Source organism: Rhincodon typus, chromosome 22 (genome assembly GCF_021869965.1).
Source record: "Rhincodon typus isolate 14 chromosome 22, sRhiTyp1.1, whole genome shotgun sequence".
Lineage (NCBI taxonomy): Eukaryota > Metazoa > Chordata > Chondrichthyes > Orectolobiformes > Rhincodontidae > Rhincodon > Rhincodon typus.
In genome coordinates this window covers 39,382,599-39,397,539 of record NC_063353.1, presented here as the reverse complement: position 1 = coordinate 39,397,539, position 14,941 = coordinate 39,382,599, and the positions used below count along the sequence as shown (strand labels likewise).

General features: G+C 41.2%; 1 protein-coding gene across 1 annotated transcript in view; it reads left to right on the top strand.

Annotated features, from left to right (window-relative positions):
* The first annotated feature begins 338 nt into the window (after nucleotides 1-338).
* The window catches only part of mkln1 (muskelin 1, intracellular mediator containing kelch motifs), a 96,086-nt gene continuing 81,483 nt past the window's right edge, over nucleotides 339-14,941 (top strand). The window contains exon 1 of the mRNA XM_048609995.1: nucleotides 339-438. Within this exon, the coding sequence (XP_048465952.1) occupies nucleotides 356-438 (83 nt within the window). The 5' untranslated portion in view covers nucleotides 339-355. The remainder of the gene's footprint in view (nucleotides 439-14,941) is intronic.

The window sequence follows — 14,941 nt, the reverse complement described above, 5'->3', positions numbered from 1 at the left end:
ATATGCATCGGGGGTGTATATGCAGTGAGGGGAGTATATGCAGTGGATGTGTATGCAGTGAGGGGAGTATATGAATATGTGTGTTAGGTATATATGCAGTGAGGGGAGTAGATGTAGTGGAGGTGCATAAGCAGTGGGGGTGTATATGCAGTGAGGGGACTATATGCATCGGGGGTGTATATGCAGTGAGGGGAGTATATGCAGTGGAGGTGTATATGCAGTGAGGGGAGTAGATGTAGTGGAGGTGCATAAGCAATGGGGGTGTATATGCAGCGAGGGGAGTATATGAATGTGTGCGTTGGGTGGTCTCCTCCTCCCGGGTCACGTGGTGCACAGCGCCAGCTGCTGCTGTAAGATGGCGGCGGTGTTGCCCGAGTGCCGGCCGATCACTTATTGCGTTTATAAATGGTCCAGTTACTCTTCCATTTACGTTCCCGAGTGAGTAATCTCTGCTCTTTTACACCTATTTTTGTATTTTTCGGCTTTCCTTTTTTTTCCTGCCGAGTGACCTTTTGTTGTTCGCTCATCACCCCCGCTGCGGCCTGGCCTGAACCGGTGAAGCCTCGGTCTCGCGTAAAACCGCAGGCGGTTCTGAGCTTTACCCGGCTCGGGCTCGCATTGGTGTTGGGGCAGGTTGTAGGACGTCTCTTGGTTCCTACAGGCTTTCACATACTGTAATTCCGGGTCGTAGGTGGATTGCTATGTTTGAAGGTTAAGTTTCATTTGCAGCTCGTGATTTTTGATGTGGTTTGCGGGCTGTATTTTTGTTTTCTCTACACCCTCGGATTTAAGAACGACTGCACATGCCCCGAAATAAATTCAGCAAATCTTAATTTTCAGATAACAACGGGATTCGAAATTTCTGCTCCGTTTTCCTCTCACTCCTCCTTCCCCGTTCACTTTTACACGTGTTTCTGTAACGGTGTCTGATGTAAAGCAACAGGCGTTTCTTTACAAACAAAATACCGTACTGGCGTGAGCAAGCTGGCTTTTATCTGTTGTTTTGATGTGCTCAACACAGGTGAGATGTGGTCTTACCTCTGCAGCTACAATGTTTGGAAACTTGTCACTTGACCTGCAAAAGGAATTTCACTGCGTAGATAGTATGAATTTGAGTCATTTGCCTTTTTGAGTTGGGTTTAAAAGCTGTTATCCAACATTTGTCTGTGTTATTTTGCTGAAATTTTATAAACAGATAACTTTTAGTCTTGTGAGTAATTGTAGATACTTCATTTAATTCCTTGTGTACTTCATCAGTTCTTTTCAGTGGATGTTGCGAAACTTTTTCTTCTCCCAAAAGCGAATGTTGATGTTGATACGGTTGTTGACATATGATCTTTGTAATGTGTCAAGTACCTGCAAATAGTACCAGCCACTTCAAATATTTGGGAACATTGGGCATACAACTTTTTAAAATAAATAAAGCCTGCACTTTACTGTCAAATGCAGATTTTAAACATGTACAGGTATTAATTAACTTCTGTTTCACTTATTTCAGAAGCCACTAGTAAACTATTTGCGTTTACATCATAGTTGATTTCATTGCTGTACACCTTTTTTTTGCATTTTGTTTCAAAGGCTTGTTCGTGTGTGTTAGTTCTGGAATGCTCCAGCCAAACTGAATACTGACTGTTAAGCATGTTAGAATTGAAGTCTTTATAGCAGTTCCAGCCTGCATTTGTAGCTTGGACCTTTTTTATTTTAAACCTGGGTCACACTTTTTGTTTATAAGCCATCTTGCCCAGATCCAAGTGCTAACCACTCAAAACTGCCTCTGCTAAATGGGACATGTCTTTTGGTCTGCCTGACACCATGAAGCAACTGCTGTACTCTGAACAAAATACTAAAGAACCGTGAATGTTGGAAATCTGAAATAAAAACAGAAATGGCTGTAGCAACTCTGCAGCTCTGATAGCAATTTCTGTTTTGGCTGTACTCTGCTTTTGCAGAAGTCTCCTTGGCAAGCAGCAGAAATACTTTTGGGATGTCCTCTGAACATTTTTGAAGATATTGTACTTATCCACTGACTTGTTGGGAAATCCCTATTTGTGACTGAAATGGAAAAGGCTGTTTGGAAGGTACCGGACGTATAAAGAGACTTATTCAAGATTGTGGAAGGGAGTGCACAACTCCAAGTAACTCATCTAATGAACCCTTGAAGAGTTTTAGATCATGCATTGAACTTATCAGCCATTTCTGAACCCTTTGAATCACTGGAGATGCGCTTCAGCAGAGAGCTGTGTTTTTGATTTTTTTTTTGAGGAAATGGTGAGCAACTTTGAGATTCTTTGTTGGAGTGACGTATTGCAATAGATATAGTGCCATTTAGGATGAGGGTATGTCAAAGTGCTTCACAGCAACTGAAGTACTTGTCACGTTTTTTTTTTGGAAGGGAATTGACATCCAGTTTGCATGCAGTAGGCTCTCTCAAACAGGCATGTGGTAAGGACCAAGTAAACTTTGTTTTAGTGATGCTGATTTGAGGCATAAGTATTCGCAAGAACAATGGAGAGAACTCACCTATTCCTGAAAATTGGTGCCACGTGATATTTTTTGTTCCTCTGGGACACTCTTGGTTTAATATCGCCCCTAAAAGGATAGCACCTTCAACAATGTAACCCACTCGCAGTTCTGCAACACAGCTGATGCATGAATGTCTGGAGTGGGTACTTGAGTCTACAATCTTCTGACTTGGGTAAGAATGTTACCATCTGAGGCATTGTTGACGTGACACCGTGTGATCCACTAGAGGTGAAACCATTCACGATGGTGCGGTTCTGAAAACTCGCTGTTGCAAATGTTTATTTCCTTGGTTATCATATTTACTGCAAGAGTCTGAAGGAGAGAGAAAGGATAATATTACTGTTGGAGCCTATCTTTTAGATTGTGGACTGTCTACAATTCTCTGTAGAGATGATGTATATTTCAACAACTTGTTCTGTCATTATCATTTCAAGCTCGTAATGTAACTGGATTTGAAATCTGTACTGCTTTTATGCAGAGCTTTGTTGGAAAGCTTCCATATTGCCATCAAATGATTGTAAATAATAAGAGTTTGCATTTATGTCAGGACCTGTTCACTTTACAGATGCCCCAAACTGTTTCATACCCACAGAAGCTTTGGAGCGATCGTGATTTATGTGGTAGCCATTTTGCATTTGACAAAATCTGACAATAGTAACGTGGAAACTTTTATACAGGTTTAGAGAAATTGCTCCAGAGTTAATTCATACACCATCAACTTGTCAACATGCTAGCGTTGAAATAAGCATGTGATTGTCTAAATATTCTGTGTAGGAAGTACACATGACAGTGATATTTGCCCAAATAAGAGGCACTCCTTGGAAAAAAGTTAAATGTTACTGAAGCATCTTCCCAAATCTTGCTGTTGCAAGAAGTGGTTTGGTATTTGATTTGAACCAGTAATTGTGAGGTGCCCCTTTGTTCTACAGCATGAATAGCTCTAATCTATGTTCATGATGCACTTAACTGTTGTCAAACAGCTGCAGAATACCATGTCCAACATTAATTTTTTTGAGAAACCAGTTGAGCTATCCAATAGGCTGGTAGCTAATTCAAAAAGAAATTGAAATAAAATGTTATAGTTGTCACGTGAATGAAAATTTGTTCAAGTGCGTTTGAATGTAGTCTTATTTGAGAATCAAAATGTTAAGAGCCAGAGTACAGAATATATACCACAAAGCATGCTGAGTACAAGATGTGACATGATCAAGTCCTATTGGGTGAGCACGTCACACTGACACGGTGAAATTTTTAAAACCTGATGTTTGTTGGATGAAAAAAAAACTTCTTCAGGAGATGAAGGTTTGATAGTTGTAAAATCCAGATCAAGAATATGTTGAGAGGCAAGTGGAGTAGAGGCTACATTCCAGTCAACCAAAATTTGTATACCGTGCATCTTGATTTCAAAGCATTTGCAGCGAGGAAGGAGATAACAAGGTGTAGAGCTGGATGAACACAGCAGGCCGAGCAGGAAAGCTGACGTTTTGAGCCTAGACCCTTCTTCAGAAATGGGGGAGGGGAAGGGGATTCTGAAATAAATAGGGAGGGGGGGAGGCGGATAGAAGATGGATAAAGGAGAAGATAGGTGGAGAGGAGACAGACAGGTCAAAGAGGCGGGGGTGGAGCCAGTAAAGGTGAGTGGAGGTGGGGAGTGAGGGAGGGGATAAGTCAGTCCAGGGAGAACAGACAAGTCAAGGGGGCGGGATGAGGCTAGTAGGTAGGAGAGGGGGGTGGGGCTTGAGGTTGGAGGAGGGGTTAGGTGGGAGGAAGGACTGGTTAGGGAGGCGGGGACAAGCTGGGCTGGTTTTGGGATGCGGTGGGGGGAGGGGAGATTTTGAAACTTGTGAAATCCACATTGATACCATTGGGCTGCAGGGTTCCCAAGCGGAATATGAGTTGCTGTTCCTGCAACCTTCGGGTGGCATCGTTGTGGCACTGCAGGAGGCCCAGGATGGACATGTCGTCAACGAAGTGGGAGGGGGAGTTGAAATGGTTTGCAACTGGGAGGTGCAGTTGTTTGTTGCTGGAACAGCACCTCCTATTTCGCTTGGGAACAATCGCAGATTCTTCAGCATCTGCAGTTCCTAATATCTCTGCAGTGAGGAAGGACACTTCTTTTACTTGGGATACCTTGAAGCTCTTTGTCAACAATTCATATGTTTTGAAGTGGCAGTTATGTAAAGATCTTCTGAGTGTTCAACATGATGGAGGGACATGTGGAGAGATCCTTGTTTCCCTTCAGATAATACCGTCTGCAGTTTTACTCTAAATAGCAGACTGTGGCCTCCTTTTAAGAAGTGATCTGAAAGATGGCCCCCATTTAAAAATACAGATTTCCTTCAGCGCGGCTTGAAAAGTCATCCGAGCCCTTATTCTTGGGTTTTTTGGTGTGAGATTTGAACACTCAAACTTCTCGTTCAACTGGTTGTACAACTTGATGGCACTGCAGGTAAGCAATATAGTTGTCTGTTAGAATGCAGTAGAAAAGCACCTGGAATCTATTAAATGCTTTTGTTTCCAATTTGCTGTGATCAGACCTGATGTTAATGATGCATCTTTTGTCGGGGTGTGGAGATTTGAATATCTGAATTTGTGATGCTCTTGTCCAAGAAATGAGAGGTAAAGGAATCCTACCAACTGACATGGATATCTCAGTGAAGTGGAGATAGAGTCTCTTGGTTAATTTGTAAGTGGCATGTTGATGTGATAAGTAACTCTACCCTTTTTTTTGGTATTTTGAAGGCAGTTTGAATTAGGTGCTAATACTGGCAAAATAGTATAAGATATTAGAAATCTGGAATATAAGCAGTAAAAGCCAGAATACTAAGATGAAGCAGTATCTGCAAAAAAGCAACAGTTTATTTTATAGATTGGTAGTCTTTGATCAGAACTGGTAAGTGTTACAGCTGTAACAGATTTTAAGGAATTAGATAGACAAGGAGCCTGTGGGAGGAGAGGAAAGAACACAAAAGACTATCTTTAGTGTAGAAGGCAAGATTGATTACAAAACAATTGAATGATGGTGAAGATTTACACCATGTATTGAACATGAGAAAACATTTTGACAGACCACAGGAGCAGAATCAGCTGAACATTTTTCCCATGTCGGTTCTAAATTTTCATTTGGAGCGCATCTTTTGACCAAAGCAAGTGGAAGGCCAGGTTTGTTAATGTGCTTTCTGATAGGTTTTGGGTAACACTGAACTCATCCAGTATTGTACTGCAAACTGATGATATTGAACAGAGAGTTTGACCAAAGGCAAATCCATCTGGGAGAGTGAATAACTAACTTGTCAGAAGCTGAACCACCCATTCAAAACGATTTCTCGTTTTGTATTCATGTTTGGTTGTAATAGGCTCGTAGGAATAGTATAGGTGCTGTATGTGGATCAAAATGGGATGTGTTTCTGTTCAAGTTGTTCAGTGGGATTATCTGTAGGAAGAACTTTTGTCTTGCCAGGCTAAATAACTTTGCCATGTACAGTACGATGTAACAATATGAAACTAAATGAATATAGCTAATGAATTACTTGGGGCTTGAGGATTTTTTAAATGCCATTTCTCCAATAGAAATCATCATCACTGACCTAGTAATTCACTTGAATTTGAAATATTGTCGAGTTGGTATTTTAGCTTGATTTGAACTGAGCTTCTGATGTGAAAGAACACGTTTCTGACCTGCCTCGTTAACAAGCTTTTGTCAGGCCCCAAGGGGTTCATTTAATTCTGTAAGATTTTTTACTTTCTCAGAAGTTAGTATGAAAATCCTTAATTTTGTCTTTGAGTGTATATTCCCAATACAATAATTACTGCTGTGGTCCATTCATCAGTGCGTGTTCAGTTGATTGACAAAACACACCTGATAGATCCTTTGCTTCTCTCAGTCCATCTATGTCACTTATTTGTGTTAATTCAGTTTAAAAACTTGGAATGCTCCGGCAAAATTTGAGGACAGAAATGTTTTGTTTTTAAATTGGCTCGTCCAACTTTTAACATAAATACTACGTATAAGTGGTGACACAGTTCTGTCCTGTGCCTGCTCCAAATTGCTGGCCATCATTCGTCCTCAAATGTAATTTTCACATTTAATTTCAGAATTTTCCTCTTAAACACCCAACAGTGGGAGATAGTACTGAACTGGCTTGCACCTTACCAGGAGAGAGGCAAGGAGTCAGTCAGAGAGCATGGAAACAGACCCTTCGGTCCAACTTGTCCATGCCGACCAAGTTTCCCAAACTGAAGTAGTCCCATCGGCAAGCATTTCATCCATATGCCTCCGAACCTTTCCTATTCGTATTCTCGTCCAAGAAATCTTTTCAATGTTGTAACTGTACCTGCATCTACCACGTCCTCTGGCAGTTTATTCCTTATACCCATCACCCTCTGTTTTTTTTAAAAAGAGTTGCCCTCTCGGGTTACTTTTATATCTTTCTCCTCTCACCTTAAAACTATGCCATCTAGTTGTGAACTCCCTTACCCTAGGAAAAGACCTTTGCTCTTCACCTTAACTATGCCTCTCATCATTTTATAAACCTCTGAAGGTCAGCCCTCAACTTCCTAGGCCCCAGTGAAAAAAGGTACCAGCCTATCTTTATAACTGAAACCCTTCAGTACCAGTAACCTCCTTTTACAAATCTTTGCTGCTTCCCTTCCAATTTAATAACATTCTTCCTATAGCAGGAGACCAGAACTGTACACAGTACTCCAAAAATGGCCTTACTAATGTCCTGTACAGCCATAACATAACGTCCCAACTCCTGCTACTCCCTTCCCATCCCAACATTGTTCCTGCCAGTGACCCAGAGATTCTGCTGTAACCAATCAAGTAGCCAAATAACACAAATAAGGAGATTACTAGCTGGGCAAGATCAGGGAAAGTTTGTGGAAGAATTTTTTTACAGCAAGTGATAATGATCCCAAAGTCTTTGCAAGACGCACTGATTCAGAAACACTGATTTCTAAAGGAAACTGGATGGATGCTTCAACAAAATAAATCTACTAGGTTGGGGGGGATCAAGCAGGGAATAGTACTGAACTCCCTTTCTCTCCTGCTGTCCCCTTCACTGAAGGATCCTACACCGAAACAGAAAATTCCATTCGCACACGAACAGGAGCATCCAAAGGGCTATCTTGCAGTTAATGCTGCTTATTACAGGCCTTCTCCGGGACCCTCTTTATTGATCTTGTGCCGGTGACAAACTGACAAAATGAAAACTGCAACCTAGATTTTTCGATTTCTCCACCATCTTACCATGATGAACAATGTGACTGTCCTGCACTGGCCGCCTTACATATGCAAACCCTTGTGGCTGTTGAGTGCAGCTTTGATCTCTGCTGTCGCCCCATTGTTACCCTTAAAACTCTGCCAAGTCTCCAATCCCGCAACTCCTTGCACATTTCAGAGGGTCCTGTAAAATTTCAGTCTACTGGATTCACAACAAAGTCAACTACCTGTCTTTTGTCTTGATCAATAAAGCAAACTCTGTTCCCACATGGGTTTTTGTTTGTCGTTAGTATGGTATGACAACATCAGTGGGTCATCGTGACACCAATCCATGCAACTTGACAACACCCAATCCTCTGCCTCCGTTGGTGCACAGTTCAGAGCCATAAAAACCCATCATGTACAATTGGATTGTACAGGTGGCAGATTCATGTTAATAGAAGTGCAGTTTGCAGGCTGTGATGCTCATCGATTTCGTGGCAGATTCCATAAATGCAGCCTTTGACTTAATTTGTTCATCTGTTCATTTTGCATTGGCTTTTGAGGTTGGATTGATTGTTTTGACCATTCCCCTTTATTAACATCACTTTGCATATTAGCCAAGTGCTTGTACTTGGGGTTGCAAGATGATGTAGTTGCACCCACCGTGCTGTTAGTTTGGGAGTTCCAAGATTTTGAACGTGTGACAATGAAGGAACAGCAGTATAGTTAAAGACCGAAATGGTATATGTTTGTTGAGGGAAATTTGCAGTTGGCAGTGTTCCCATACATCTGTGCTCCTCTTTGGAGGGTCTAAGAGGCTGTAGGTTTACAGATGTTGTTTGAGGAGTCTGGGTGAGTTGTTGTATTGCAGTCTGTAGTGTGTAGTACTCAAAGTAGTGAGTGTTGAACGTGGTAGACAGGATGCCAATCAAATTGACTCACTGTTTTTCCTGAATGGTGTTGAGCTGCTTGAGTGTTGGAACTAGATCCATCAAGCCAAGTGGAGAGCATTCCATCATGCTTCTGACTTGCCTTGTTGATGGTGGACAGCCAGTGGGGAGATGTAAAGTGAGATACTCGCCACATCATTTCTAGCTGCTTGTCCAAATTCACTGCTTTGGAACTGCTTTATGATTTTGCTTCAAAAACTTGCTTAATGCTAAAATTGCTTTGAGTATCTGAGTTTACTTTGCAAATTTGAAATGATTTTACATGAACCTTGCTTTTTCAGACCACACTGGTAGTGTAAACTATGGGATGAATTCAAAATAAGAATACTGGAATAAATAAACAATTCCTGCTGTTTAATTATAGTAAAAAAGCTTGTATAAAGTGCAGCTGTAATTGCAGTTCAGAATATGACTGAAGTACTTTGAAGTGCTTGGTTACTGCTGACAATTGTGTAATTCTGCTGGAAGTTTGAAAAAGCTAAAGGAAATCTTTATACTTGATGGACACCAGTCATGGAAATATATCCTAAACATTGATCATAGTGTCAAGGATAGTGTGTGCACGCTTGTATGTATATATTCATGATAGATGGCATTTGCCTGTCTCAGGAGGTGCATCCACTGCTGTCTCCTGTGTCACTTTTGAGTTGACCATTTGTTCTAGTTTCAGAGATCAATTCATGAGTGGCAGTACTTTTTATTGTGTTTTCTTGTAAGTAGCAGGTTGAGTAGTGTGGCACTTGTGATCCTGAATGCTAGAGCAAACATTTCATGCTCTGTTGAACAAATTGGTTTGCATTTTCAATAGACTTTTAAGTACAAGTGCAACTGACTTGCTATCTTCAATGATCCACACTCCTAGCTCTTCCTGAGATGCATTGACTTTGTTGATTGTCTGCCTGTACCAGTAGATACATTTTTCTCCTTGCAATGATGGTAGTGATTTGATCCCATACCGCTAGTTTTGCCAAAAAGGCTGGATAGTAGGTTTGTGGTACAGTTTGGTACCAACAGCACGTGTTAAATTACAGCATCAGCTGAAGTCACCATGAAGGTCGAGCCTTCTCGACCTTGCCCCTCACCTGAGGCATCGTGACCCTTGGATTAAACTGAACGTAAGTTGTCGCTCGCTCCCCTTCTTAAAAGTCATGTAATAAGGCTGTACCAGTCTGAGTGTTGATACACGCAAGGGATTATGCCATCATTTCAGATTGTTCCGTTTACTCTAATCTTCTCTTGTATGTGCACGTCCACCTTTGGGAATGGTCAACTGCTGGAATTCAGCTTCACCTTTGATGTTTCTTCAGGTATTAAATCTGTCACCTTAAAATTGTTGTAATTTAATGTTTTGCTTTTAATGTGACTACAACAGTCAGACAGCTCAGTCTCTGAAAAATCAGTCATTACACTGAGAGGACTTGATGACAAGGTGATCAAATGATTCTTTTGGCAGTTGAATATGAAATTAAATAGTGAATTCTGAAATTTACTTTTACAGCAAGATGATTTTCTGGTGTTTTGCTTCAATGAACAGGATGTCTGTCACTGTCTGTTGAGAGAGGCTTGATGTAATGACTGTGTGTAGGCCCTTATTTGTAATCATTTTTGCTGCTTGTTTGTCTAGCAACAGCTAAATCTAAAAAGCGTTGCTCGATTTGTTGCTGAAAAAGAATACGTTTTGGCTGGCATGTCTGTGGCCTTCCAATTCATGCTTGGGAATATTGTGGTCACCTTTTCTCATGCAGATGTAATCAATGTAAGGGAGCTGTTTCAATTTTTTACAAGTCTGCACTGTTTTTGTGACTGTACCTGGAACTTTGTTCTCTTGTGGAAATAAAGCAGTATTGCTGGTGTAGCATTTATTTTGTGGTTCTGGTGTAGATGTGATTTCTGCACTTGTGTTTTTTGTAAGTAATACAGTAACGGGAATCTTTTTTTTTTGAAAAGGTCAAACAGATTTCACAGGTTTGAATACAGTTTGTAGTTACACACAACTAATATATGCAGCCTGGTGGGTTGTTTCTACTGTACTGCAGTGTAGTTGGTCATGTGGTTTACCTCCTGATCCTTCGGCTTGTTAGCATGTCGTAGCCTTAAAGCACAACAATCAAATTTTTGCAGCTGCGATAGATGAATCACGTTGCCTTGAGAAATCTGAAATTTTTCTTTAAAGCAGCTGTATTTTCTGCAATTTGGTTATTGCTGTTGTCCATTTTTTTTTTCCCCATACCCTCCCTGAAACAAGGACTTGCCATGCGTTGACTTTAATCCTCGTCAACTTGAGGCCTTGCTTGCAAATGTGATTCTGTTGCAAATGTAAATGAACTGTTAGTCTTGTGCTGACAACAAGTTTATCATAGTCACATCCTTAAAGATGTATGCTCTATGCCATTGGACTTGGATGATGCAGCCATCTAAGTCACCCCAAAACATGAGAACACACATGCTGGGAATCATTGCACCCTTGTGTACTTAGCTGTTGATTTGGAGATGCCTGATATATGTCTGAGGTGGTAGAAGTGGCAGCTGTTAGATCATTTTTCTTGACTTGCAGAAGTTGTCCATGTTTCACGAGAAGGGTACAGAGAACACGAGCCTGGGGGACACAGTTTTACATTGTTCACTGAGTTGGTGATTGGTCTACATGGTAGAGCCACTGCCATAGTAATCCTGATTTGGCTTTAAACAACAGGTTGCTTCTCATAGCAGATCCAATACATGTGAAGCTGTCAACAGTTTGCAGAATGAGTTTGTCGATGGAAGTCACATCTGTGTATCCTGGCCCAAACTTGGAGCAGATGATCTGTGTGAGGAAGACCAAAACTCCTTTGAGGGCTGGCAGAACCAATGTGGCATTATCAGCAAATTATCAATTATGTCTTGGCGTGCAGTCTTGCTAAGTTGAATAGCTTACCTGCAGCTCTGATGTGCAAAGAGAGACACATTTGAGTTGCCCAAAGTGTATAATATCAGCATGGATAAAAATAGGTGTCAGGGTGCAGACATTCTTGTACCCCAGAGTTAGTAAGTGGTGGAGCAGGCCTGAGGGGCCAAATAACCAGCCACTCCCTATTTTACATGTGGAGCTTGGAGACCTTCAGTGGAGTCACAGGGCCCCTGACCAGTTCAGAAAATAATTACGCCTCGAGTTGCTAATGGGAAATAGAGAATAATTCACTTGGTTAGTGTAATTTTGAGTTGTACTCTTGTATAGAACTAAACCAATGGCAGTGTGTGTCAAGTAATATTGACTTTACATTGGTCACTATCAACTTGAGCATGTGAGGAGGAAGTCGTATGCAGATCAGGTCAAGCTGACCAGAACAGAATGTGATTGAGTCATTTTATAAAGAAAAGCAAAGATTTAATGAACTTGTTTAAAATCGAAAATTATTGCTATAACATCACTGAAACAGCATGACCATGCCTGCGTCCAGAGTGGATGTGAGAACTCAATTTTGGCTATACTTGCCAGTTCAGCTGAATATTAAATGTAAAGGAATTAGTCACATCTCCTTTGTGACATTAGGAGAACTCTGGTCATTGGGCATTGCAAATGAGAAGTAAAAAGAAAAGAGGAGTATCTCGAGAGGTGGGGTTGTGGAAGACTTGCAGTAGATGGTGAATAAATCATGAGCAATGTGATGGATGATAAGAGAAAAAGGAACAGTGAAGTTTATTCTTGTAAATCCATTTTCTCAAACTTCTGTAATGGTGTTTTGATTTCACATTTCTTGTCTCATTCATTCTTTTGAGCCAAATGTGAAACTTAACCCTGGACTTTTACCTGAACTTTCTCATCAAAATTGCGGCAATGGAAATTTCATCAGGAGAGCTTTGTCAATATTTCTATTTTAAGAATTGGATTTAACTTCTGTTGACCCAATTCAGGGAAAATAGTTGAATATCAGTTGGGAGTTTGCATTCAAGTCATCTCCTAAATCAGTTTGTATAATTGCTTCATGGGAAATTTTAGTCAAACCTTTGACCTTCAGAAATTCTCCTATGAGTGTCAAAACTTTGAAGATGCTTGGGTTCACTTGGCTTGTAATGATTTAAAGATAGTTTGTTCAGTGGAGTGGGATGGAGCATTTCAACTATGAAAATTAAGAGGGTGTCTGATAAGATGTAAAAGATTATAAGGCTCATGGGCAGGATAAATAGAAAGCAGCTGTTCCCTTATTTGAATGGGGCATACATTTAAAGTAAAATGCAAGAGGTTTACAGGGCGTTTGAAGAAAAACCTTTGACTCGGAGGAGGTGGCGGGGCATCGAGTGCACTGCCTTGGAGGGTAGTTCAAGTGTGCAACCTCAAACCTTTTAAAAAGTACTTGGATGAATACCTCAAGTGTCATAACGTTCAAGGCCCTGGGACTAGTGTAGATAAGTAGTGTATGCTTAGTGATCACAGACTCGGTGCCCTTCGACCCATCTCTACACTCTGATTCTATGGTCCCGACCTTTTTCCTCGTGATTTGATAGTGATTACAGTTCTTCGGGCAGCCACTGTGGTCTTCAGGTACTGCTACACATAACTGTGCTTATGGTGAAGACGGGTTATGACGGTTATCTGAGTAGGCATCTAAGAGTGTATTTTTGAGCAGTTAGAGACAGGAATATCACGAATTTTGCAAAGACAAGTGGAGCTTGAGTTTTGTGTTAGTTAAAGTTACGTTTGCTGTTGTGAACTTTATTTCAGTAGCATTTTAACACAAGAATATATCCCATGATGCTTCATTGTGAAGGAAAGGTATTAATGATGCTTTTCATTTGGGTGCTGGGCTACCCGCATGCTTGATTTGAGAGTTGTAAGGACAGAAGTTGCAAAGAGGAAGTTTAGGGAGGAACTGGGTTGCAGAGAAGTGGGCCAAAATGTCTGATTACTCTGACATTAAAGGTGCAGTGATTTATTTATTATTGGATGTGGCTGGCAGGGTCAGCATATTTTGCCCTTGAGCTGAGTGGTTTGGTTTGCTAGACCATTTCAGATGCAAATTAGGAGTCGACCACGTTGTTGTGGGTCTGGAGTCACATGTCGGCCAGACCAGGTAAAGATGGCATATTTCCTTCCTGAAAGGAAGAGGATATCAGTAAACTGGACCTTTTTTTTTCCCTGACAATCGACAAGAGTTGCATGACTGTTTTCAGACTAACTGTTAATTCACATTTTTTTAAAATACAAATCTCCCGTCTGCCTTTGGGATTACAACTCTTGTTGCCAGAATATTAGGGATCCTGAATTACTCGTCCATCAACATGACTACTATGACACAGCCTAACGTTGCACAGAAGGCCCAAGTCAGATGACGATGTGGCACGGTGGGTACAAAGTAACAGGAGATAGGTTTGTTGATAAGAATGGGGGATTTGAGTTTTGGGGGCAGGGAGTTTGTATTGGCCGACCTGGTTAGACGATGAACAAGCAGAACTTTGGACAATTGAGTTCTGTTTATAGAAAATAAAAATGAAGTTGAAGAGGCTGGTTGTTTGATAGTAGTGGAAGTGAGGGATTTTTTGTTCTGATGACTTGTAGGAATATTATGCAAGGGCTTTTAATTTGGAATGATAACTAAAAGAACTTCTGAAGACAAAAATACAGTTGTACTGTTTTGGTAGCAGCTCTTTGCTGTCAAAGCAAGATGATAGTAATTCGAGATTGCTGATTTTTGATTGAAATATGAGTATTGTCTTCATCTGAAACTAAGGTTTTTTTTCTAAAATGTATGGTACAAATGACAAGCAATGATAGGGCTGCTAATAAATGTGGGAAATATCCAAAAAAAAACACAAATTTTCACCTCTTCGATTTTACAAAAAATGTTATCAAGGAAGATGCATTGTTCCCTGCTAAAAGAGTAGTAGCTTAAAACAATCAGAGATAGTAGGAACTGCAGATGCTGGAGAATCCGAGACAACAAGGTGCAGGGCTGGATGAACACAGCAGGCCAAGCAGCATCATAGGAGCAGAGAGGCTGACGTTTCGGGCCTAGACCCTTCATCAGAAAAGGGGGAGGGGAAGGGGGTTTTGAAATAAATAGGGAGAGAGCGGGAGGCGGCTAGAAGAGGGATAGAGGAGAGGATAGGTGGAGAGGAAACAAACAGGTCGAAGAGGCGGGGATGGAGCCAGGAAAGGTGAGTGTAGGTAGGGAGTTAGGAAGGGGATAGGTCAGTCCAGGGAGGACGGACAGGTCAAGGGGGCGGGATGAGGTTGGTCGGTAGGAGATGGAGGTGCGGCTTGAGGTGGGAGGAGGGGATAGGTGGG